Source organism: Dama dama, chromosome 15 (assembly GCF_033118175.1).
Source record: "Dama dama isolate Ldn47 chromosome 15, ASM3311817v1, whole genome shotgun sequence".
NCBI lineage: Eukaryota > Metazoa > Chordata > Mammalia > Artiodactyla > Cervidae > Dama > Dama dama.
In genome coordinates, this window is record NC_083695.1 from 82,931,730 (window position 1) to 82,958,954 (window position 27,225).

Consider the following 27,225-nt stretch of genomic DNA (forward strand, 5'->3'; position numbering starts at 1 on the left):
CCTGATGGCCCGAGTCCCAGGGCCACCTGAGAACTGGCGCTACCCAGGGTTCGAGTCCCCAGCTGGGAGCGGAGGGGCTAACCCTCTCTCACGTCTCCACAAAAAGCGCTTCGTGAGAGTGTTAACCGTTTAACCATCTGAAAACCGTCAAGGAAACACGTCCTGGAAAACCACGCCAGGAGGGCGCTTGTCTCAAGAGTAAATAAGCCCCAAACCCGGGGGGGGGGGGGTCAAAGCCTCAGGGAGAGGGAGGGAGGAGGGCGGAGGAGCCATTCGCGTCAGCCGCAAGCGGGAAGAACCCAAGGCAGGAAGCCTCGCGAGATCTGAGGTCGGGAATCTCGCTGCGTTGCCTAGCGACAGGGAGGACGCTCGCGGGCCCCCAGGCTAACCCCCGCTTGTAGTCTTAAATCTCCTACCATGGGGGAAGAAGGCGGCGGCCGCAGCTGTGGGACCACTAGGGAGCTGCAGAAGCTGAAGCAGCAGGCGATGGAGTATTACCGCGAGAACGACGTTCCGCGCAGGCTGGAAGAGCTGCTCAACTCCACCTTCTACCTCCAGCCTGCCGACGTCTACGGGCACCTGGTAGGGACCTGGGACCAGAACCCTCTTTCCTCCAGCCCCTCTCCCCCCGCCCCGCGCTGCGGCAACGCGGGGCGCTTGCGCCGCAGACTCGCGCACGCGCGCCGCCGCTGGGTCCCGGCTGGGTTGACGCGGCTCCGGAACCCTGAAGGAAAGAAGCGGAGCGGAAACCTGGCTAAAGGAATCTCGAGAGAGAAAGTGGTGGACTGGAAATTGCTGGAGGAAAGAGGGCTCTGGGCGGATTTGTTGCTACGGCGCGACAGCTCAGGGGCTGGCAGGCATCCTCACTACCTCTGGGCGGCTGCCAGTTATCTCCTTTAATCACAGCCCTTCATACCTCGTAGCTCAGTTTACCAACCTTCAGCGGCCTCCTTTTGACCACGGAGCGAACGCCTTTGGCTTTCGCTACAGCGTAGTCTTCAGCCCACCCTGGGGCCTCGTAACCAGCAGGCTCCCATCGCTGCCAAGTTTTTGTCGATTTCAAACCTCGGCTCCTTGGCTTGTGTGCCCTGCGTGCGCTCCGGGGATGCCTGTCCCACCTGACTACCTCGCACCTACACTTCAAATTCAGATCAAAGTCTTGCCCACTTCGCCCTGGACTGATCGTCCTGCAGCGGCCTTATAGCACCCCCTATTTTGTGTCGAAACCCTCCCCAGGCGGCTTGTGAGCTCCTGTGGAGAGGGGTGGGGTGGGGGTTCGCCTTCTCACATAGCTCCTCTGCTCAGCGCACCATCTGGCGCATATTTAGTCTTAAAGCCGTGGGCAGTTGAAACAAAGGCAGGCGTTTTCTCACTTCCAGACCCGTAAGTACAACCAACACCCACCTTCTGAAAGGTATGGTTGGAACTGGTAGGGATTCGCACTACAGTGAGGCAGAATGACATCACCAAGCAGAGTATGTAAGTGCAGTGAGGAAGCAATGTGTCTACAGGGTCCAAAATCACATCTTGTCGGGGCAGTTAATATAGGGGATGTTCCACAAATATTTGTTTTTATCGGTCTTGGCCGATACATCAACTCGGGGGAGGGGGGAGGAGAGGTGTTTATTGACGCACCTTGTGTTATGTGGTTCCTGTAATATCACTTCATCCCTAGGACCACGGTGAAGTAAACCTTGTGATTCCGTATTACAAATAAAGGAACCGTGGCCCGGTGAATTTAGATGGTTTCTCAAGGAACATTGTGAATGACAGAAATCAAACCAGGTCTGTGTCCCTAGTACCTAGCAGAGTCCATAGTGGACACTCACGATGAATGAGTGAATGCAACTCCCAATTCCATTCTCTTTCCACAGTCTCTTGCCAGGGGAATTCTTGAAAGTTAACTAGTCTAACTTCCTCATTTTAGGAAGACCCCAAGCTGTTGTCTCACAATGAATTAGTGCAGAAATTAAAACTGGAAACTTGGACTCTTGCCCCCAGTGTAATGCTCTTCCCAGTCTATTAGGCAACTAGGACTTCGGTTGGCACAGCTCTTTGGGAACTTATACGTCAGTTAGGGACAAGGGCCACTGATACATAAAATAACTGGAGTAATAGATAGGGTAATACAGAATTGTGTGCCAGACTGAGGAATAGATCACTGTGTGTTTGTTAAAGAAACTCAGGGGTGGGTAAGATCCCTGTGGGCTGTAGCATCTGGGAGTTTTGGCCTGGGCTTTGACGAATGTTCAGCAGTTGACATAAAGGCACCTCCATTTTCTCAATTGCTGCCCCAGTTCTGGCCCTCTTTATTCTCAGCTAGTCTCTCCCCCTCCCCCATCAAGTTCACCCCACTAATGCTGCCAGAGTAGTGTTCCTCATCCCATATCTGGCCATCATTCTCTCACTCAGAACTCCCTGTGGTTCCCTCTTGCACGCTTAGTAAGATCCAACACATTCCAGTGTGTGTGACTCACAGCACTCGCCCCTACCTTGGTACACAGGCTTATCTACGCTTCCTTCCCCTGCTCCTCTACATGGGCCCGCTGACTTTTTTTAAAATGTGAAGTTTCCCAATTCCCTCCCCTTTGCTTATCCTATTCCCCCTACCTAAAGTATCTACCCCTGTTGTCTGCCTGTTGAAATACTACACAACCTCCTGTGTCCAGCTCAAATGCCATTTCTTCCATGCTTCTCTTACATATTAGAGGAATTCAGGGATAGGAGAGATCCCTGTGGGCAATAGCAATACTATTTGCTCCTTCATAAAACTTATTAAGAGTTTGTGATTGGGAATCGGGCAGATTGGATTTGATCCTTAGCTCTGCTGCTTTGTAGCAGTAATGAACTGTTAAACTGATGGTCCCCAATGAACCACACCACCGGAATGAACAGTCTTATGGAAGTCCCTCCTATATTGACTGGGGTTGTGGCCTTATGACTTGCTTTGATCCATAGGACCTTGGCAAGTATGATGCAAACAGAGGTTTGGTAAGGGCTGGCATGATGTATTCTTGGAATACTCCCTCTTGGAAGTTAGTCATGCTGAAAGGAAATCCGATTGCCATGCTAGAGAGAGCAAAAGAGAGAGAGATCAGATCGTGTAGAGAGAGGTCCTAGCAGATGTGAGAGACCTCCCAGATATGCTGTGAGAAAGACAGATGGCCTGCCAGGCCCTGGATGTTCCAACCATCCTGGCTGAGACACTGCACATAAGAATGAAAGCATTTTGAGTACTCTGAACTGAGTCAAGCCTACAGATGACAATCTGTATAGGAGACCCCAGGCAAGATTAATCAAAGAATTGCCCAGTTAAACCCAGCCTAGATTGCAGAATCATGAGCAAGTAAATGGCTTGAGCCACTAAGTCTGTTACAAAGCAGTAAACATCGGTTATTTTAAGACATTGGTTAGTGAAGACATTGGTTATTTTATCTTGGACAGGTTTCCCTCTGGAATTCAGTATGCTCATCTGTGGAACTGAGGTGATACCACCTTGTAGAGTTGTTTTGAGAAGTTAATAATATAATGTATACAATGAGCCCAAGGTTGTGTTAGACAGGTTGTGTCTGGCCTTTATTAATGCATGCAGGATTCAAATTTTGTTCTTGTTCAGTTGCTAAGTCATTTCTAACTCTTTGCAGCCCCAAGGACTGCAGCATGCCAGGCTTCCCTGTCCTTCACCATCTCTTAGAGTTTGCCTAGACTCATGTCCATTGAGTCAGTGATGCCATCCAACCATCTCATCCTCTGTCACCCCCTTCTCCTCCTGCCCTCAATCTTTCCCAGCATCATGGTCTTTTCCAATGAGTCAACTTATGAAATCCCAAATATACCAGGCACTGTGGAATGTGATACAGTGATAAACAAGACCAAGTCACTCCTTTAAGGTACATATTAAACATTTTTTAAAAGTTCCATTTCCCTCCTTACACAAATATGTGGTACATTGTAGGTGCTCATTACTTGTTGAATTGAACTCACCAATACACAAAAGTTAAACTAGATAATATTTTTCTTCTCTGATTCTATTAACTTCATTTTGATACTTACTGTATACCTGGGCTTCCGAGGTGGCTCAGTGGTAAAGAATCTGCCTGCCACTGCCAGAGACTCAGGAGACTCCGGTTCGATCCTTGGGTCAGGAAGATTCCCCTGGAGGAGGAAATGGCAACCCACTGCAGTATTTCTGCCTGGGGAATCCCATGGGCAGAGAAGTCTCACAGGTACAGTCCATGGGGTGGCAAAGAGTTGGACACACTTAGCAACTGAGCACACATGCACACACAGGAATATACAAACTATCATCCTTAAAATGCATGGATGCTTGAAAATTGGCTTTTGCTTTAGTTCTGCTGGGCACCATCTCTGTGCCGGCACATTGCCGACGGATGTGAGATGACCAGTTAGGTAGGTTGTGGTCATTGGATGTTGAACTGAAAGATCAGAGGCCTGGTCTGCTATGTGGAAATAAAGAGTGAATACTGTCTGAAAAGAGGGTGAAGGGTGGGCCTTCTCTCACCCCTCTTCCTTCTCTCCCAGCCCTCTGCACAGGGGCACAGTCATGAATCTTTTAATTTTTATTTGTGTATCTATTTGGCTGCGCTGGGTCTTTGTGGTGGCATGTGGAATCTTTTTTTAGTTGCAGCATGTGGGATCTAGTTCCCTGACCAGGGATGCAACCTGTAGTACCTCCTGCATTGGGAGCTCAGAGTCTTAGCCCCTGGATCAGCAGGGAAGTCCCTTGAATCTTTTTACTCAGGCTCCTTGGGAGGATTTTCTCCCTCAGCTTCATTCTCTTTCTTCTGTTTCTTCTGTTTCTTGGATCAACTTCCAAATGACCTCTGCTCTTCCACATCAATGAAACCACTGTCACTTAGGTTCCAACAGTCCTCTTTGAACATGTAGTTCTATGCATGAACTGATGGTAAATGAAGTACAGCCTATGTATAAGTCTTCACCTTTTAAACTATTAGGTGCCTTGTTGGGAGGAATAATAATGAACCCACTTAAGGCTTCTTGGGTTTGAATGCATCGCAGTTTTCTAGAAGTCAATTGACTTCAGCATCTTGGATGGAAGGATAGGTTAGGGCTCATAAAGAATGAACCAGGACCTTTAAATAAAGACATGCCTGTGAGTTTCCGGTGAGAGTTCAATAGACAAATTACCCCATGTACCAGAGGCTAAATCCAAGTCTCTTTCTGTTTCCACAGAGCTGCTAGACTAATCCCAGAATGAGGACATTCACAGAGAGGTTTAGTAGAAACTAGAGTAAATGTGAAGGACCTTTCAGAGATAAATTAGATGTGGTATTTTTGTGTTTTTTTTTTTTTTTTATGTGTGTGTGTGTTGAAGGCAAACTGCTTTTCTAAACTTGCAAAACCTCCCACCATATGCAAAGTCGTGGGGAAAAATGTGCTGGATGGACTTGGGCTTCCAACGCTCCAAGTGGAAATATTCTGCACCATTCAAAATTTTCCCAAGGTAGGAAGCAACTTAAACCTGTTCTCTGTCTTGGCTCCACTGCATTTATTAGCATTTACTGTCTAAATAGTGGAAAATTAATGTTTCAAAATTCAGTGTCTGTGAACTACACATACAGTATTTGTAGGCAGTTATGAACACAAAGCATGAATCATACAATCTGCCATCATGGTTTATTATGTGCAGTGTTTGTACAGACCTGAAGGTGATGTGAAGATGGGGCAAAAATAGTTTTAAAACTCTGACACTGCTAATGTCATGAGCTCTATAATCTGCAGATAGGGTTATAGATTCATGTATAAAGATTTACGTAGATTTGGTGGCTCAGATGGTGAAAAATCTGCCTGCAGTGCAGGAGACATGGGTTGATTTCTGGGTTGGAAAGATCCCCTGGAGAAGGGAATGGCTACCCACTCCAGTATTCTGGCCTGGAGAATTCCATGGACAGAGGAGCCTGGCAGGCTACAGTCCATGGGTTTGCAGAGTCGGACACGACTAAGTGACTTTCACTCACTCACATAGAATTATACATATGTAGACTGACCTACATGAAGAAAAATTCATTGTTATCCATGAAAATAATTATGATTAAATCTGTATCCTTTTTGCTATTTTTGGGAGAGGGAGTGATAAAAATGAAGTTCATTGTAAGGTTTTTATAAGAGTATTTTAACAAGGTAATAATTTTAAACATTCCTTGAAGTCAGGTTCCACCATGTTTCGATAGCTATAAAAATATCTCAAAGAAAATTATAGATTCTCATTTTCTCTTTAAAATTGGTGATAAAATATCATGTACCTTAAAGTTGGATACATTCAATTTCCTATTTCCTGTGAAAGGCAGGGAAAATGTAGAGCACATTTATATTGTTTTCAGAACATATGTTCTGTGGTGATCTCAACTCACTTTGAAGTCCACGAGAACGCTTCACCTGAGCTAGCTGAAGCCAAGGAATTGGAAAGGTTGGATGCTGTCAGCACCGCAGTGCAGTGGGTCAACGAAACCATCACTGAGGAGCTCCAGGGCCTAGTGCCCTCCAACCAGGCTGAGGTGGATCAGGTGCTCAGGTAAGTATGAAACTTGGAAACATAAGTGCCCAGTATAATTATGTACCTATTTTCTTTCCATTTCACCTGCCAGTGAAACAGGTGTGTCCTATCTACAGGGTACAGTTGGGAAGTCAATTAGGGAACATATGCTAAAGCATCAACATGTAGCATAAAATCTTGTTTTTCTTCTGAAAACCCTGCTATTAAACTTTTAGTGTGTAAGGCCATATAAGGCCTTTTGGCCTCTTTTTATGCATAGGGCTTTCCTAGGATTCAGTGAAAGTTCCTCTGGAAAAGGATGAAGAATTCAGACATCGTCTATTCCCCCCTGTACATCCTCATGTGTGTCATCCCCATGAGCCTCTCTTATCCTTTTATATGACCCAGTGGGCAGTGCTTATGTTCTGATCTCCAAACACAGTCAAATATTCCAGGCCTTGCCCACAGGTTGACTCTAAAATGTGCAAACCAAGGAAGTATGGCTATGTGAGCATAGTTCACATAGCTAACCCAACCACGTGTGGGTTACCATTACTTTTCCTTTTGTGTGGATCAGTGCCACAATCCTCATGGCCAAAGAAGGTCAACTGGATTCTCTCTCTTTAAGTTTTATCATTTGCTTAATTGCGTGTAACTTCACATTTTAGTTTGCATCAGAGTTGTATCATGACCTTATAAAAAAACTTTTTTTGAATAGCTTTTTACAGGTTTTGAATGCTGTATAATTTTGTGTAACTTCTAGTTATGTCTTTTATAAATGGCATATGTGCGTGCATGTGCATGCACATGTATGTGCTCAGTTGTGTCTGACTCTTTATAACCCTATGGATTATAGCCCTCCAGTTTTTGAATGCTATTCCACTTCTTTGTGTGTGTTATTTGCTATTGACAGATCCTTAATTGTTTTCCTAATCTCTCAGTCATACCTTCTATTTCATTACATTCCTTTTTTTCCCGGAATTTTCCCTCCCAAATCTCCCAACTTGAGTTGTTCCTCTCTAGACCTACTACAGAGATGCCATAAGATATCCCTTCATTGTTCTCCTGTTTCCTGGATCCCATATCTTCCGCTTTCTTGAATTGTTGGATTACATCCTGTAAAAGTAAGGATGAAGGCTTCTCTCGTGGTACAGTGGATAAGAGTCCTCCTACCAATGCAGGAGAACACAAGTTTGATCCCTGGTCAGGGAAGATTCTACATGCTGCCGAGCAACTAAGTCCTGAGTCCAGGCCTGAGAGCCAAAACTAGTGAAGCCTGCCTGCCTAGAGCCTGTGCTCTGCAACAAGAGAAGCTACCGCAAGAAGCCCACACACTGCAACAAAGAATCACCCTCGCTTGCTGCAGCTAGAGAAAACACTGACCCAGGAATGAAGACCCAGCACAGCCAAAATAAATATATAATTTTTTTTTAAGTAAGGATGAGAAAAAAGTATTTGGGATATAAATTTTTGTAAGGGTATTCTTACATGTGTGAAAATGTTAGCATTTTGCCTTCATGTTTGACTGTTTAGCTGAGTATGGAATTATCCTTTGAAATCTGTTTCTTTCAGTACTTTATTTATTATTATTATTTTTTTATTATTATTTCTTTCAGTACTTTAAAGGCACAGCCCCACCAGCATCTGATGCAAATTTGATTCCCATATCTTTTTTTTTTTTTTTGGCTTGTAGTTTTTTTGCCTCTGGAAATTTTTAGCCTCTTTTTATTCCAGGGAGTTGAAATTTTATTTAGAGGTACCTAAGTTGGGGTTCTCAAAAATTTTTTAGCTGTTCATTTTAAGCACCCACCTCAAATTAAAAAAAAAAAGTCCTGCATATAGTGCTATATATTTCACTGTCTATCCTTGTCTCATTTTTTTGTCTGATGGTCATTTATTCAAAAAGAAAATCCAGTAGCCCTTAATCAAATTGTTTCTTCAAATTTTACCTTAAAAATAATAAACAGGGCTCAGATAATTTTTAAAATGAGCACCCGAAATCTTTAAACATTTATTTCCAGGCCAAAATGATTTTCAGTTCTTGAACACAGTTTTATAACAGTGTCATTTTTCAGTCCTGGAAATTGAAGCAGATTTGTTCTTAGGTAGCTTAAAAAGCAGAGTTAGCTACTGAAATATTTTAGGGTCAGCACTAAAACGTGACCAAAGTTACAAGCGATATTCCTAAATAATCTCATTATAAATCCATACTTTCTTGCCATTAAGGACATTCTTTGAAAATAAAGTACAAGAAGATAAGGAGAGAAAAGAATTGGAAAAGAACCTAAAAGACTCAACAGTGCTTTCACCCCAGCCACCACCACCCCCACCTCCTCCTCCACCTCCATCCAAGAAAAAAGGACAAAAGCAAGGTCAGTGGCTTATCATCTTGTAGAACCAACCATAAGTAACAAAGGTGGGGGAAGAAAGGCTGAAGCTTGGACTATCTTTTCAAGTTCAAGTCTCTCTGCTGCACACCTAGATTGGGTTCCCACCAGGTACCATCCATCCATCCTCCATGCCATTTCCTTGCTTGAAGCTACAATGTTAGGTCAGCACGGTTTTACCCCATCTTGCCCTCCATTTTTATTTGTAAGATAAAAAATTTTTTTTTTTTTAGGCTTAAAATGTTTATTTTAAAGGGCTTAATACAGACTCAAGGTTTTTTAATAAAACACACTGTATAATTTCAGTAAAGGAATATGAATTTATAAGGAATGCCAAATTTGTCATCCTGCTGCTCCACCTGTAGACCAACAGTGTTAGAATGGCAGGAGTTGAGGTGCATAAGTAGGTAGACATAAGAACTCTTCACTCATATATTATCTTTCATAACAGAAATATGTTTATAAGAATATGCAGTTGTCAAGAATACATTCAGGAATATATCATTTATGAAAATGTTGCTAATGATGATTTTCTTTTTTTTTTTAAATTTATTTATTTTTTCAGTGGGTTTTGTCATACATTGACATGACTCAGCAATAGATTTACATGTCGTAAGATAAAAAATATTTTTTACCCAGATGTAAGCACTTAGTAAACAAAGTACTCTGAACCGTACTTTGAACAGAGTACTCTGAACAGAGTATTCTGAACAGTACTCTCTGCCCAAGGCAGAGAGGGTGGGGAGTAACATGGAGACCTTGAACTGCTTCTCAAATTTCCCATTAGCTCATCAGAAAGCCACTCCATATTTTAAAAATTAATGGTGTCCTTTGATATGCATAACCAACATTTCTGCAGTCCCACATAACATATTAATGGAAACTGTCTTTGGAAGACCTTGCCATTTTAAGGCATATAATTGAAGTTATCATGGCCCTTTGCTCCATGCCTTCCAACATACTGTTCACCTCCGTTCCTCTAATATGTTAATTCCAGAGCTGCTGCTTGTGTTGTAACAGTGTTTTGTATGTCCATCCAGTTACAACATGCTCCTTGAAGGCATGAATCATACCTCATTCAATTTAGAACTGCCAGCTCCTAGCATGATGCTGGGAATAGACTAAATACCAGATGAGTGTGGATTCCATTGAGTAAAAAGCACCAGAACCATGGACCAAAGAGATCATGAAGACAAGGTCTCTTATTTCATAGATTCAGATGCTGAGGCCCAGACAGAGGAGGAGAGTTGCCCAAGGCAGAAGAATCATGTTAGACCAATCTTCTGGAAGGTGGGGATGGCCACTGCTGAATCATAGGTAGAGACCACCAGTGGATGTTCATTTGGTGGTTTCTTTTGACTAATAGAACTTGGAATGTAAGAAGGGAAGGAGTAGGAGGGAACCATAATTTGCTAAACATTTAATGTATGCTGGGTGCTTATACACCTGACTCCACTTACCTTACGTACCTGACTTAGGTCAGCAGCTGTGGAAATGCAGCGAACAGGAGGGGAACGAGAGATTTATTATGGACACTCTGGTGCCATAATTAGTCTGACTAATTATGACTAAGTGGCTGAGAATATATGAGGGTGAAAGATGGATGGGGATTCTGAGTGGATGGTTAGATCTGGAAGGAATTCCTCATAGAAAAAGGCATCTGCTTGGGGTTGGCAAGCAAGGTAACCAGTTAGATATACACATGAGATGTTCAACACAAAGGTGGGTATGCAGGAGCAATGGTGGAACACAGAAAAACAAAGGCTTTGGAATTCACAAGACTGTTCAGATGCTATCCTTAAATTCACGTTCTGCTGAATGTGGGGCAAGTCTTTGAGCCTAAGCCCTCATTTAGATGAGATAACAGTTTCTACCCTACATGACTGTGGAAGGAGTTAATACTGAATATTCTAAAATTTCTTCAGCAAAATCCATGGCTGAGGACATTTTGGATGTTAGAGAGTAGTGACATCAGACAGAAACTTCTCAGGGGTGGAAGTGGTGAATACATTCTTCCCAGCCTCAGTTTTTCATCCTTTCTTTATGCTTGGCCTTTGTAAGTAAAACATTGAAAAATACAGTTTTATCATAGTCACAATTTTGCTTTCTGGAAAGCAATCTTTTATCAATATTTTTTTTCTTCAGGAAGGATGGAGACTGCTGCAGAAAAACCAGTTATACCTGCAGAACCTCCTGAGGCTGTCCTCTGTGGCAGCATGGCCATAGGGGCTGTGTCACTGGCTGTTGCCAAAACCAGTGCCGTGCTGGACAATAATCCTCTCTACCTGAACATTGCATTATTGAAGCACCACCAGGTTAGTGCCCATTACACACCTTTACAAGAACCATGAGTGTCTCAATACGAATGAACCATGTTCCTCATTTCCTCTTGCTTCCCCTGCCCCACCGCCCCATTTTAGGAACAGCCAGAAAAGCTAACTATACCTCTTCTGATGGTGTCGCTGGTCAGCTGTGGGAAGTCATCACCTGGGAAGCTGAATTTGATGAAAGAAGTGATCTGTATACCCCATCCTGGATTAACAGCTAAACAAGTACCTTACATTATCTCAAACTACCTTTTCTTTAAAAAAAAAAAAATTCATCATTAGTGAGTTTTTAGTGGATGCCCCCAAGGCTTATGATACCAAGGGAAAAGGAATTAAATTAAAAATGAGAAAAAATATTTAGGAAATTAGGGAAGTGGGAAGAAAACAAGACCGCAAATGAAAGGGGACCACATTTAGACTACTTTGGATCTCTGACTCTTTATAACCTTGACTCATGCTAGAGGCTCACAGTTGAGTTTGGGCAAGCTCTGGGAGTTGGTGATGGACAGAGAAGCCTGGCGTGCTGCAGTCCATGGGGTCGCAAAGTGTTGGACACAACTGAGTGACTGAACTGAACTGAACTGAGAGGCTCACAGAGAAGCCTTGAGAGTGCTAGAAGGATGTTCTTTGGGACAACTGAGATATCTTTATTTACTAGTCTATGCACAATGGCGGCAACAAGAGGAAGCTGGCACTTTCCTAGGAGCCCTTCTGTTAAGTAGGAACTGCAGAGCCTAGCAGATTGCCTGGCATGCAAGAGAGGTTTAGTGCACGTTTATGGAATATGGAAGGAAGGAATCCTAAGTGGCATGTTTACTACTCAGAAGCCTGTTAATGTCTAACTGTTCTTCAGTGGCATAAATGAGTCAATATGCCTCTTTATATCTTCATGAAATATTCTGCCAATTAGGCATTAGGGAGAACTAAGCATTCGTGTTCTGTAGTGGATGTTTACAGGAAAAGGACAGGAAGCTCCGTCTCCTCTGGGCAACATAGTGACTGATATTTTATCCAACCTAGTGAAAATCATTTTTTTAAAAAATCTCAAGATGATTTCTTTATGATAAAGAATTCTTTTTATTTTTTTAAGGGGAATAGGCATTACCTCGCTTTTATCAGTTTTGAAAGACTCGGATTTATATCTGGCACACCATCTGTCAGATCCCGTGCAGATCGTGGCGCCAGGATCTTTCCTTCAGTTAATATCTGTTGTGCTATTTGGGTACCAGAGCATTTGGCATGCCATTCTTCATCTGTCTCTGTATGCAGATCCCACCGTCAGCAGAATACATCCTCCTCCTTTCTAAGTGACAGTGGATTTATACTAATTCAAACACTGCCATGCAGAAGCCCTTGATGACCTGTGACATGTGTTGCAAGAAGGTTGGTCAGGAGACCGTGAAAGAGAGTGAAGTTAACGTGACCCAACCAACTAAACCAGCCAGTTCTGAACAGTGAAGAGAGGATAACAAGGAAGAGCCTCTCATTCATTTTCACCCAAATAAAAATGGAGAGTTGAAGATTAGCATTTAATCCTCTGATATTGTAGGCCATATGTAATTCACTACCCAGGATGTCTTATCAATGACCCTACAAATATTCTGAGTCAGAAATATTCATGTGTGGTATAAGTGTTTATATTTAAAATTCTAGACTGCAGTTGTGGAGTGAAATGTGAAGTGAAAGTCGCTCAGTCATGTCCCACTCTTTGCAACCCCATGGAGTACAACAGCCCATGGAATTCTCCAGGCCAGAATACTGGAGTGGGTAGCCTTTCTCTAGGGGATCTTCCCAACCCAGGGATGGAACCCAGGTCTCCCACATTGTAGGCAGATTCTTTACCAGCTGAGCTATCAGGCAGTTGTGGAAGATCACAGTTCTTCTGCTTACAGGGTGTGGAGATGCTTCTGGAAATTCAGAAACACATCAACAAAGCAATTGAAATGGTATGTAAAGAGGATATATGGTATCTAATAACTGATGCTTATATACCTTTTGGTGTCAAAATTATAGTTCATTTTGCAATGTGATCAATATTGTTGCTACAGATAGGAAAACATACTCATTTTCTTTGGGTTTCCCCTATGATCCAAGCTCATATGTTCCCTCATTGGCTATGGGGCCAGTTTCTAATGGAACTTAATCATCTCATTTTGATCTCTGAGGCAGCTGGCTCTGTGCAAAGATTATGAGGGAAGGATCTGGCCCCTCGGATCGTGAGAGGCCGCGTGGTATGATGGTGCAGGCACAGTCACTTGTGCCTGCTCAGAATCCCAGTGCTGGGCAAACAAGTACCCTTGACCGAGAAGCCCGTGAGGGGGATGTCATAGAGGCTGGATGGGGGCAGCTATAGAGGCACCAAGTTATTCCATCATATTCTTTATTATTAATTTAAATTGGAAGACAATTGCTTTACAATGTTGTGTTGTGCCATTCAACAATGTGAATTAGCCGTAAGTATACATGTATTCCCTCCCTCTTGAGCCTCCCTCCCACCCCACCCTTCTAGGTTGTCACAGAGCGCCGGGTTGAGCTACCTGTGGTACACAGCAGCTTCCTATTAGCTATCTTACATATGGTCGTGTATATGTTTCAATGCTACCCTCCCAATTCGTTCCACCCTCTCCCTCCACTATGTCCACAAAGTGCCTCTCTCTCCATGGATGTATCAGGAATACATGTTCAGATGCAGGAGTGTTCTGACCAGGGTCATGCCCAGTGAGGTGGTGGGCTGAGGGTCCCGATCCTTGTCTTTCACTTTGGAATAATACTGCATTTATAGAGAAGCTGCAGAGTCAGTACAGAGAGTTCCCAAATACCTCCTCACCCCAGTTCCCCCCAGGGTTAACAGGATACATCACCGAAGCACATTTATCACAACTAGGAAACCAAAAGGCTAAGTTACTACTAACTGAACTCCAGACTTTATTCAAATTTCACTTGTTTTTCCACTAATGTCCTTCTGTTCCAGGACTCAATCCTGAGCCACAGTTACATAGTGCGAGGCTTCTAAACTACATGATTAGGAAGCACTGGCTGATCCTCTTGCAGGATGGGGGCCAAGATGCCATCTCAGTATGATGTGAAGGAACTTTGGCTCCAATGCGATCTTGCCAGCACTGAATCAGTAATGGGGGCAGGTGGCTGGGCCCATGCTCTGCAGTTGATCAGAATTGCTTTAAGCACCTGGCTGTCCACTCCAGTATCCTTGCCTGGAGAATCCCATGGTCAGAAGAGCCTGGCGGGCTGCAGTCCATGGGGGTCACAAAGAGTCGGACACCACTGAGTGACTAGCACTTTCACACATTCATACTGGAGCCAGTTTCCGGGGTGCTTTTCAGGAGGCCAACTTCCTTATGGGTGACCAGCCTACAGAGACTCAGACTTGATAAGTTAACCCTCACCTTGCCTTTTGCGTTGCCCCTTTACTAGCTGTGTGCCCTTGTGCCAATTATATAACCTCTCTGCCTCAGGCTCCTCGTCCACAAAATGGAAATGATACATTGTGAGGAGTAAACAAGCTGAATATAGGCAGTATGCTCAGAGTTGACACCGCCATGAGCAATGCGTAGAGGTGGTGGTTGTCAGAGGAGGTGGAGGAAATCCAACTTAGAATATTAGAAATTCAGGATATTTGAGCTTTCTGCAGTCACCCTGACTTTCAAATTTTTAATTATACAATTTTAATTATACAGTTTATTTTTAATTATACAAGTAGCTCATGAATGTTATAAAAATTCAAATACTGGTAGAGCTAGTACCCCCCACCCCACCCCTGTGCTAACTCCACCTACGTGGACCCCACACTCACTACCACCCTCAGTTCCAGTTCCATCTCTAGAGCTGACTACTGTTAAAAATTGAGTGTGGTCTTCTAGTCTTTGTTTTGTATTTGTACACACAGACACCACACATACAAGTATATAGCATGATTTATGTTTAAAATCATGTAAAATTCTGCACAAATCTCTGCAGATTGCTTTATTTCTTTACCCTTTTTATTTGTATTTATCTTTACTGATAATCTGGGAATTCTTTCTGTAATAAAGGCTTCAGTCCTTTCTACATGTGACATTAATACCTAATTTCTTCTACCACGTTGCCTGCCTTTTTAATTGTATTTTATGAAACCATAGAGATATTTTTCTTTTTCAGTTTTGACAAAGTAAAATGTATCACTGTGTTCTTCTAAGGCAGTGCTTCTTAGTGGGGAATGATTTTGCCCAAAGGGCAAAACGTTCTGGGTTGTCCCAGTTTGAGGCTCTCCTGGCATCTAGAACGCTGAGATCAGGGATGCTGGTACATATCCGACAGAGGATAGGCAGCCCTTCAAGCAGAGGATCACCCAGCCAAAGTATCAAGAGTGCCACAGCTGCAAAACGCTGCTTTACGACTTTTGTCCTTGCTCAGCTCTGGGCCACGGATATGCTGCTCTTTACCTGGCAGGTTTGGCACTCCCACATTCCCCCCCTCCCACCAGGTATCAGCTTCTTCCAGGTTCCCTTCCCCGACTTGCACAGGGAAGTCCCCTAGCTCTGCACTCCGCATCACACCGCCTTCCTCCTGGCTGTTACCTGCATCTCACCTGTCTGCCATCACTGGATCACAGCTTCCTGAGGCAGTGCCGTGTGTGTTTCACTGTCTCTTTTCTCTTGGCACATCACTTCGCTTCCTATATTATTTTTATTAATATCAACGGATAGAAAGTTCAGCTGACTCCATAGTGAAAGGAAGCAGGATAACTTCTGTCTTTGTGTATAACTGAGTATGAACCTTGTTGATTCTTGACAAACTTGCCCCCGCTTATAGAGCCAATAACTGCTGGGCATTAAAGTGTGTCATCTTTTTGTGGGGACGGCTGTGCTGGGTCTTTGTTCATTTTGCACGGGCTTTCTCTTGTGCTGAAGCTGAAGCTCCAATACTTTGGCCACCTGATGCAAAGAACTGACTCATTAGAAAAGACTAATGCTGGGAAATATTGAAGGCAGGAGGAGAAGGGGATGACGGAGGATGAGATGGTTCGATGGCATCACTGACTCATTGGACATGAGTTTGAGTAAGCTCTGGGAGTTGGTGATGGACAGGGAAGCCTGGCGTGCTGCAGTCCATGGGGTCGCAATGAGTCAGACACGACTGAGCAACTGAACTGAACTGAACTTGTTGTGGAGCACAGGTTCTAGCACATGGACTTCAGTAGTTATAGCATTTGGGCTCAGTAGTTCTGGCATATATGGGCTTAGCCATTTCATGTGAAATCTTACTGGACCAGGGATCGAGCCCATGTCCCCTGCATTGGCAGACAGGTTTCTGTCCTCTGCACCACCAGGGAAGTCCTAAAGTGCATCCTATGTCAATACTGTAAACCGTGGGAGCATCTCATTGGTAATTAGCTTTGCTTTTAATGTCACATGACATTACATACATCAGATCCAGCATGTACCTGATTTTGAGAGATTGTTTTAGGTTTATGAAGTTAAAGAGTGATTGGCATCACCCCTTCCCTGACTTACACAGTGTGTGTGTGAGCAGGAGAGAGAGAGAGAGAGAGAGACTCGCAGCGTGACCAGCTTGGCCCCAGAGCAGTCACCAGGTCAGAGGACCAAAAGCTCTGCTTGCTGCCACAGACGTGTCTGAAAATCCCCAGTGACATATCTTTATCTTCTGTCCCGCAGTCCCCTCCTCCAAAGCCAGAGATGAAAAAAAGTCATGATGGAGGCAAAAGAGGCCAAGTAAGTAAATGCATTTCCCACACTATATGACAGGTCATTTATTCCCCGCCCCCTCCCCTCTCCCACAGTCACTCTGTTCCAGGACCAGGCCTCACATAAACAGAAATTGCATGGTGATATGCCTTCAAAGGGACAATCTAGGCAGCCAGCCCCCAGAGCTGGAATATCATTCCGTCCCTGCCTCTCTGGCAACAGGCTGCCAGGCCACCACTGCCCGCAATCGTCTGGCCCACTGAAATCTCAGACTTTGACCTTTCCCCAAGGTCATCTGGGTCATCACACCTTCTTCCGCTGTTGTGCATCCTCTGTGCTGTGTCCTTTCAGCTGGAGTCTCCTGTCCTTTTTAAAATAAAACCTTTCTTGAAGAAGAGTTACATTTTTTTAACGGACATTTTTACAGTTGTGTGGCACTGTGCTTAGTCGGTCGTGTCCAACTCTTTGAGACCCCATGGACTAGCCTGCCAGGCTTCTCTGTCCATGCTGATTCTCCAGGCAAGAATACTGGAGTGAGTTGCCCTGCCCTCCTCCAGGGGATCTTCCCAACCCAGCAATTGAACCCAGGTCTCCTGCACTGCAGGTGGATTCTTTACTGTGTGAACCACCATAGAAGCCCTTTTAACAGTTCAGTTCAGTCATGTCTGACTCTTTGCAACCCCATGGACTGCAGCACGCCAGGATTCCCTGTCCATCATCAACTCCCGGACCCTACTCAAACTCATGTCCATTGCATTGGTGATGCCATCCAACCATCTCCCAGCATCAGGGTCTTTTCCAATGAGTCAGTTCTTCGCATCATGTGGCCTTTTAGCAGTTATATCCTTCTAAAGGAAAATGGACACAGGAAAGAGCAGGTCTAGAGGAAGAAGGCAGAGTCAGGGACAGGCAAGACAGACACTTATAGGGCCAGACTGAAGAGTCACCAGCCTGGTGGTCATGGCTCAGGTCAGCCCGTGTTCAATAGTAGAGCCGACAGAGAGAGGACATGGGCAACTAAAGAGAGAGGAGTGTGTTCCCAGGTCAAACTTGAAGACCTCGGGAGTAAGAAAACTATTCCGATACTGCAGAACACTCATCTGCCCAGAGGTCATGCAGACATGAGCGGGAACTAGGGACAGGGTGAATGGAGAGTCAGAGGACCTTGTGTTTGGAGAGCTGTGTCTGGTTATTAACTGCCAACCACCAGAAGCTCCAAGAGCCTTAGCGTGCTGTATTTACATGCGTGGTTTTCTTGATCCTGCAGCAGCAGATCACCGGCAAGATCTCCCATCTTGGCTGTTTAACCATTAATTACGACACTATAGAGCAGCCACTGCTCCTCATACAAGGAATCTGTGCAAACCTGGGGCTAGAATTGGGAACAAACCTGCATCTAGCCATCAACTGTGCTGCACATGAGCTGATGGACTATGTAAGTTTCCACTCCAGAGTTTGTGCCTTTTGTTTCGGTCCCATTATTTTTAAATTAGAACTCAAAAGAGGAACCTATCTGTTTATATTTCCAAACAAATTCTATTTTTTCAAGTAATATCATGGAAGGGTCCAAATATAAATGGAGTTGGGAAAGCCAAGTTAGCTAATGACCAGACAATGTGTTATGCTGTATTTAGTCACTTAGTTGCATCCAACTCTGTGGAGCCCCATGGACTGTAGCCCGCCAGGCTCCTCTGTCCATGGGGTTTCGCCTGGCAAGAACACTGGAGTGGGTTGCCATACCCTTCTCCAGGGGATCTTCACAACCCAGGGATCAAACCCAGGTCTCCCACATTGCAGGTGGATTCATTACCATCTAAGCCATAAGGGAAGCCTATAGTCTTTTTCTGACAGACAATAACATAGCCATATAACTTTAAATATTAACAGAAAATGTCATAATAATTAGAGAAATTCTGTAATAAAAGTGACTAAAATGGATTACTTATATTGAAATAAGAACTGCTGAAAAATAATTTAACAAATTGGTATGTTCTGCTGAGTACATTCATTTGGTTGATGAATGCTGAATTGGTCAAGCATAAAAAGTGAGTCAGTTGTAACTATGACTTGACAAGCTCTTCTAGACACATGGTTCTTGGAGTTTCTGCTGGTGACTCACTTTTTAAATGTAAAAAGTATTTTCAAGTTATTGAAGTTTTTGGAGAATAATTAGTAATGGTAATTAATGTCAAATTCAGGAGACATGACCAAATAGGATTCCACTTTAATTTGCAATTCTAATTTTTAACTTCAAAGGAAATCTTGAATAGTATATTAGAAACCTAAGTATCAGCTGACTTCTAAACTTTTTAGTTTGCTAAGGAAACTAAGCACAGAAAAGGATGTTTAACGTAATTTTCTATTCTTCACATAATGATTGGTTCCTAGGCATACCATTAAGAAAAATAATTGCATGTTTTCATCTACAACGTATACCATGAACTATGAATATACTGACTGCTAGCGCTAACTAGACTGGATATTTGTTGCATATATTCGGTAAAATGCATTAGCTAGATAGCAGATAATTCTTCTTATGTTAGTTCAAAGTCATTGAAAAAGTTAGTTCAAAGCATTTCCTCTCTGACAAGACAAGATTGTGTAAGTTTTGCAGTATAGAAACTAAGAGTTCTTAACCACTTTTTAACGTGAAAAAAGTACAGAATCTTTTCAATGATGAACTTCTTAGGAACCTGCTTAATTCTAAGGGAATCCATTCTGTTAGCAGCCACAGGAAGGCATTAGTATACCAGAGTCATTCTGGTGCACTCCACCTCCCTCCCCGTACCTAAAGGCCCCAGGTGCCACTGCTGGACACAGATTTGGACTGGACATAAGGGTGCTGTGTTTGCAGGCATCATACTAAATTCTCCTGGTCCGTTCACTCCTGTACTTAAGTACCTGGGGGCATTCCAGACTTCAGATGAACAGGCTACACTAGAATTCCACTTCCAAAACAATAGTTACTGCTAGAACATGCCTGCTTGCTTTCACTTAAGTCTCTTTACATTTCATATTGACTGTTCATATCTCAAAAGCCTAGCCCTGCTTTCAAATTTAAAATATTCACAGTAAAGGAAGTAAGCTAAATTCATTCACTGTGAGCTGAACAATGGTAGGTCTATTGAGTAGGCGGGTTTGCACTGCTATTCTGTTTATGAATTTATGTGACTGCCCATCTTCCAAGCTGCCAGGTATCTGGCATCACATCCTAAAACTGAAGTAAGGAATTACTCCTCCCCTACCCTGCAGGCAGTTGTTTTGTGCAGGTTTCATCTGAAGTCCGTGGGAAGAGATGTATGGGGCATCCAGAGAAATGCGGACTTGATTTTCTCAGGTGATATTTCACAGATATTTAAAGTAAACGGCACAGTTTTCTCGTGTGAGGGTGACCTGAAAACAACCCGAAGTCTTTTATATGAAATGAATGAAGATGAAGTTGAATTGCATCTTTAATGTTTGAAGAACTCATCATTTAGCCTATTTCAATATCTTCCTTACATTTATCAGAGTAAAGGAAAATATGAAGTGATGATGGGGACCTACAAAAATGCAGCTGAGATGGTTGACCTGTATGTGGATCTGATCAACAAGTTCCCTTCAATTATTGCCTTAATTGACCCTTTCAGGAAGGAGGTAACAGGATTCACCTTGAATTTTATAATAGAACAAAGTCTCATTCTTTTGGCTCTGTAGATTTGAAATGTAATTTGGGCTGGGATATTTTATTTGGACATTTATGAGAAAAGGCACTTACCAGGCAAATGACTAGCAGAAACAGAATTACCTAGGAGTGTGCCTATCTATGGAATAAAACATGTATCCCCCAGCACCTCAGAGTACCTGTGTGTTTACCAGCAGCCTAACTGATGCCTGCTGTGCTAACTGGTGCTTCAGTAGGTTAATCACACATCATTTCCAAGTGCTCATGGAAACGGAACTTCAACTCGGCCAAATGTTTTTTAACCTAAATTCAGTTAATACACATGTACAGAAGTTAAAAAAAAAAAAAAAACATATTTTTTTAAAAGATTTGAGATACTGGGGTTTTCTGACCTGTTTGCACTAGTGCATCTGACAAGGATTGTCTATGTGCCTACAACTGTCTTTTTTCCTAACCCACTTAAACTTCAAAACTTACATTTTTGATTTTATGAACTTGAAAAGCCATTAGATACAGTGAGCAGCTGTTCTCTTTAAGATAACTCAGCTATTACAATTTGAGGGACAGAAAGAGAGCTGGATCTTACTGGAGCCCCAGGATCTCTCAGTCCCATCTTTCCTTTCACAGCCTGGCTACATCCCAGCACTTGTGGAAGATGCTGAGCCCAGGTCTTTCATCCCACCAGACATATCTTCTGCTTCTTGTCCCCAGGCTCTGGCCATAGCTCTTTTTTTAATGTGATAAGATGCACCTGTATTGTCTGTCCTAGTGGGACAGGTGGACATCTAGTACAAGGGCTGGGAAGACTGTATATTACTATTTAGATGAGTATTTCATTTCATTTGGTGGTCTCACCAATTAAAAATAAGGGTGTTGGGAATGAGGGTCTACAGCCCTGCAGGCTCATTTCTTTCCATTGTCTTTTTCCCAGAAATAACATTAACATCCTCCAACCAGCCAGTCTTTAGCAGCATCGTGGATAACACAGTGGGTGGGAAGAGCCTGTGTTTGAGGGATGTCAGAATCAACGTGAAGAAGAGCATTTAATGTGTATTAACATTTTACTCACTAGATCTTTAAGCTCAAATTTAATCACTTTAGGTTTCTGTTCCACAAAGCCTATTAACTTGTGTGGCTGTGGTACAGGCAGCATTCAGCTGAAAAATGCAAAAAAACCAAAACTCCCCCTAAACCCCTAGCTTGTGTATCTCATAACGGTGTCTAACTTTGATTATCTACTGTATAATTCCTGTTGTTTTGTGATGCTGCTGCATACACTGTAATGACCAATTCTTAAATATCCACCCAGGACTCTGAACAGTGGGACAGCATCTATAATGCTCTTGGTTCCAGGTGTTACATAATTGCGGGCACCGCATCCCAAAGCATCTCTAAGCTGCTGGAGGAGGGCAACGTCAGCATCCTCAAATACAGTGGGCTGATCATAAGACACACCAACCAAACCACCATGTCGGACCTGGTGGAAATAACCAGCCTCATCCACGGTGAGTGGGAGCGCAGATCTGAAAGACTCACGGTGAACTTAAATACGCAGTGTATCAGGTGCTCAAAAGCCTGGAATCCATCTTGGAAGGAAAAACACCCCAGGCATTTGCGAGTGATTTGGTGCTCAACAGCAAAATGCATCTGACTAATGATTTAGTTCATAATGTTCTAACAACAGCCCCACCCAGGAGGTCGCCCCTTTCAGGGAGGGCTACCACAAACACGTGGCTGAGGCCGCTGTTCTCTCAGCTTCACAGGACACCACAGTGATTTTTTTTTTTTTTTTCAATCATTAGCCCACACTGGTTTTTTTTTTCAGTTCCTCAAAAGTTTCAACTGTAGTACTAACCACAGCTTGCTCAGTCGGGTTTGACTCTTTGTGATCCCAGGTTTCCCTGTCCTCCACTATCTCCCAGACATCAAACATGATGCCATCCATTGAGTCGATGATGCCGTCCAACCGTCTCATCCTGTTTCCCCCTTTTCCAGGGCATTCTCAGGAGTCTCGTTCACTTATGCGCAGGGCCTGAAACATGAGTATCGTGAGTGGATCTCAGGAACTATGCAGAAGGCTAGTCTCAGAGCTGGTGCAAGACTCAGAGGGAGACTGGGAGCCAGAGGCCTGGGCTCGTGGCAGAAGATGGAATGAAATGCATGTGGTCCCTTCACCTGCAGGCTTCCCCGGTCTAGGACCCAGGCAGGGTAGCTTGCAGGTGGTGGGAGAGACGCCCCAGGCCTGGCTTTTCCTCCTGGGCCTGGCACTCAGCAGACATTCTGTCCCATACTAGATCACTGCTGTAACTCCTGCCTGTAAGACACAAGACTGTCACCACAGGAAGAACTCTGGATTGCAGTCTTTGTAGGTTTTGGCAAATTTTAAGGGGTTTTGAGATCTTTAAAAGTGATTGATTAAGTACTATTAACACTGCTCTTCTAATAAGTCAACATTTAGAATGACAGTTTTCCTTTGAACAAAATTTTACATGAATTGTGAAATCTGTTATTTAGGCATATGATGCCCTTGTACTTACCATTTATTTTGACTCTAAGATGCATGTTTTTCTACATTGAACATGGATGATTTTGTCTTACAGCTGTGGTCTGAGAAATGTATCAATCTAACTTGAGCATTTTTCCTTTTTAGTGGTAATAATGGTGCCCCTTACAATCGAGGGCATCTTATATTTGATGAAACATAGAATTCAATTAGTATTTATCTACACAGATAAAATCAGGGTACTAGAAATGCAAATGTATGGGTTAGAATTCTCAGATGGTCAACAAATTGACTCTTCAGTTTTAAACCTCTGGCAAACTTTAAAGTTTTATTCTGGAGGCTTGTATCTGCTGATTAGATTCATACCATCTAAAATGAAAAGAATTCCTCTGCTTACAGGTAGGAAGCACATCGCTGTCTTTGGAAGCACAGAAGGAGAGTCGTCTGATGACAGCCTTGTCGATTTGGTAAGTGCTGAAAACTGGCCCGTTGCAGAATTGCCAAAACACTGCTTTTATCACAAAATGGCGTCTCAGAGAACGGTGGACTTTGGCAGACAAAGTCATGTAACCTTTTATGAAAGACTTGCTTCCTCCCAGACAGCTACCTTTTGCAAAGAGCTAATCTTTGAACTTGTAAAAAGAAGAAAAATTGAAGTCCTGGGAAAATGATGAGCATACTGAAATGACTGGGGTGTGCACTTGCAATCTTACCTCTTAAAATGAAGTGAGAAAGGCCAGAGTGTTCTTATATAAAAGTCAGCATGCTCACATGACTAGGAGAGCGTCTGATGTATAGTCACACTATCTCTGTACCTCTGACTCTTCTCGGCTTGTAAGCAGGCCGCTTTACTGATGTAAGAAGAGAAATTAACTTCAAGGCCGCTTTACACATATAAGATGAGAAACTGACTTGAGAGTAAACCAAAACAGCACACAGGGGCAGTGTCCCTTCTCCCTGAAGAGTTTACTTGAGCAAAATATGACTCGATTTAAAATAAGCTGTTCCCCATCCCTTTAGGCTGTTGGACTTGGCGTCCGGTTTATCAAGTTGGGAGGTCTTTCTCGTGGTGAACGGGTGACTAAGTACAACCGCCTCATTACTATAGAGGAAGAACTTGGCCAGAATGGAACACTGGGTATGTGCTGCTTTCTGCTTTGTTTTCCTTTAGCGATGAATAAGAGAACAAAGATTGGGAGAGGGAGGAATAGAAGTCTCTCAGCAGGAGGGCAGGGGAATCCAAGGACTATAAATAAGTGCTGACAAAACCAGGATGGCATTTGCCACAATGTGCATTGTTTTCTTAATGGATTATCTATTTACCTGAATGTTTAAAATTCTCGCCCTTTTTTTGATGGATAGGCTGTGTGATGCTTTTCAATACTTAATTGATTGGAATTTCCAAGCCTACCTTTTGTTATGGTCCAAATTATACTTAAGGTTTCTCTGCACAGCTCAGGAAAGTTAAAGACAGATGTTTCCCTGGTGGTTCTTGGCAACAATTTGTCCTACTTAAGTAGACAGCATGTTAATTTAATGTAGCTTGGAAAGACTACAGTCTCAAGAGAAATGAACCAGTCATTTATGACATAGAACTTTGTAAATCTGCATGGATAGAAGCAGCTTATGTACCAGCTACCTGGAGAGAAAACCCCCAACATGCGTTTTTACTGTTTATGTATTACTGTGATAGCCAAAAGCAAGCATGCAAAGATGTCTAAAGAGACCAATACCTGTCTTTGCAAAATTCTAAAACTATTGTATTTTAAAATGGAATTGCCAGACTGCAAAAAGGGATGTTATTTAAGTAGTGCTGACATACTTGTATACCATAAATCAGGGGTCCCCAACTTGCAGGATCTAATGTCTGATGATCTGAGGTGGATCTGATGTAATTAATAACGAAGTGCACAATAAATGTAATGCACTTGAATCATCCCAAAGCCATCCCCTCACCACCCTCCCCCCGGTTCATGGAAAAATTGTCCTCCATGAAACCAATCCCTGGTGCCAAAAAGGCTGCGGACTGACCACTGCCATAAATGTAACTCTGGATGAGATATATTATAGGGAGCATTGTGTAGTAGCAAGGAAGTCCTGCTTTGTGACTCAATATAGGCACTTTTTTCAGGGACCAACAGAAATAGTAACTATAAATGTGTCACATTATGTAATGACCTTGACACACATCCTAAGATTTATAGAAAAAAAAGATATAAGGGGGAGACTATGTCTCAGTCATGTAAGGACAGTCCAAAGTTTGTATTATTTAGTGTGTAACGTGAGGGCTTTTCTTTTTTTTTTCAAATGGGTAAAATTGTATGGCTCCTACCTATTGTCTGATTAATTTCTGTCATCCGGACTCGTGGAAGCTCTAGATTCCCTAAATGACCGATCACATTTCCAACCAGACTTCACCACAAGGGGAACAGCTGCTTCGGGGCATCAAAAAGAACTCTAGTGACCGGAGGCCCAGCTCCTCCCTGGTGACAGTGCCGGCCCGAGCATTCTGGAATGGATTAACAGATTAATGAGGATTTTGCTAACATTGACAGTGGTCAATACACGTGAAGGGGGACAAAAAAAACTGGAAAAGCAAACCACTCCACTGAGAGGTTGTGTAGGAAATCTTGGCAAAAGCCCAGCCGTTAAAACACTGTTCCTGCCTATGGGGACCTGACTGCAACAGTCTGAGTCGACAGAGGTTGACGTTGGCATAGTTAGTTGGCAAAGGTTTGTCTCGTGCAGAGCACTGGCCTTCCCTCCAGTTCATCTTCCTCTTATCCTGTGCTGCTCAGCTTCTGCCCAAAGTCCGCTGTACACCAAACATTCCAGAATGTTGTCTAAGGATACAGTGCAAACTGAACAGAACAAGTGTATTGCAGCTAATGTATAACCAATGACAGGCCCACTTTTTGGCAGGTCTAGAATCCTTTCTAATGGTGGTGTGACACCTCTGGACAGTTCTGAAGCTGGTCTCCTCTAAATCCTGTAACAAAGAGAAAAACTGGAACCAGGGGCTTCCCTGCTGGTCCACTGGTTAAGACCCTGTGCTTCCAACGCAGGGGGCATGGGTCTGATCCCTGGTCAGGGAACTAAGATCCCACATGTCACATAACCAAAAAAAAAAAAAAAAAAAAAATCAGAGCCACTGAATTAGTAAACTTTATTGTTGTCATTTTTAACAGGCTTCAATGAAGAACACACATTTTTCTACTGGAATGAGGAAGCTGAAAAGGCTGGTGAGCTGCCCGAGGTCCCTGAGCCCATCTTCCCCACAGAAGTTGCAGAGGAACTTGCCAAACTTTGAGCGTCTGCCCACCAGGGTTGCATGCACCCCAGCTGACAGCCACACCACTCAGACTATTACACTGATAGACCTGGAGGATAGCTTCATTCTGCTTTTGCTCCAAAAACGTCACTAATTTGTGTGCTTTTTCTTCCTTTACGTTCACTGTTTGGTGAAAAACAGAGTATTTTGCTGGAAATTATACCTGCGAACCTGTCTTCCAGCTGTCACATTTCTGTGGGGACCCTGTTTGTACATGCTCATGCTCCGGTTCATGGAAAAACTGTCTTGCACATGTTTGTATATGTCCATTTGAGGGGGAGGGGTCAGGACCCAGTACAACAGTCCAATATTTTTGCTACCAACTCCACACTCAGTTCAAACATCTCATACTTCACTAGTCAGAACATCTCTAAAAACAAACATCTTTTACACTGGGAGCTTCCTCTGGTAGGAAGAGGTATACATCTTCTCTTTTTATCTTAAATATCCATGCTGGAAAGCATGCACACAGTTTTATAGCCAACTTGGGCAAAACTATGAGAGTTTCACGTATTGTTTTAAGAGCCAAACAGCTTCCTGTAACTTTCCTATACTCAAATCCCTTTTCTCTGATTCCCACCTCTTTCTAAATTTTAATTTTTCATCTATCATTTATATCTCTGGGGCATCTCCTTAGAGCCTTTTTGGAATGAGTATGAGTAAGTAAATGAGTATAAATTCAGTACACTGAATTTATTCATTCAGTGGATGAATACTCTTAAAGCCATTAAATGCATAATTATTTTTACTATAGCATCTAGTAGGTGATTAAAAATGATGCAGCTTATACATTGTCT

The 27,225-nt window shown here is 43.2% G+C and overlaps 1 protein-coding gene across 1 annotated transcript; it reads left to right on the top strand.

The window, feature by feature from the left end:
- Nucleotides 1-415: 415 nt before the first annotated feature.
- Nucleotides 416-26,407, top strand: ENO4 (enolase 4). The gene is made up of 14 exons (XM_061162742.1): nucleotides 416-582; nucleotides 5,357-5,485; nucleotides 6,363-6,553; nucleotides 8,741-8,886; nucleotides 11,047-11,216; nucleotides 11,322-11,453; nucleotides 13,121-13,174; nucleotides 16,901-16,957; nucleotides 18,198-18,365; nucleotides 20,441-20,566; nucleotides 21,904-22,099; nucleotides 23,497-23,564; nucleotides 24,118-24,235; nucleotides 26,286-26,407. Exons 1-14 carry the CDS (start codon nucleotides 418-420, stop codon nucleotides 26,405-26,407), a joined length of 1,842 nt encoding a protein of 613 aa, XP_061018725.1. The 5' UTR covers nucleotides 416-417.
- Nucleotides 26,408-27,225: the final 818 nt, after the last annotated feature.

Coding starts and splice junctions, on each gene's coding strand:
- ENO4 (XM_061162742.1), top strand. CDS start 418: ATGGGGGAAGAAGGCGGCGGCCGCAGCTGTGGGACCACTAGGGAGCTG. Junction 11,454..13,120: donor CTGGATTAACAGCTAAACAA/GTACCTTACATT, acceptor TTCTGCTTACAG/GGTGTGGAGATGCTTCTGGA. Junction 16,958..18,197: donor ATGGAGGCAAAAGAGGCCAA/GTAAGTAAATGC, acceptor TTGATCCTGCAG/CAGCAGATCACCGGCAAGAT.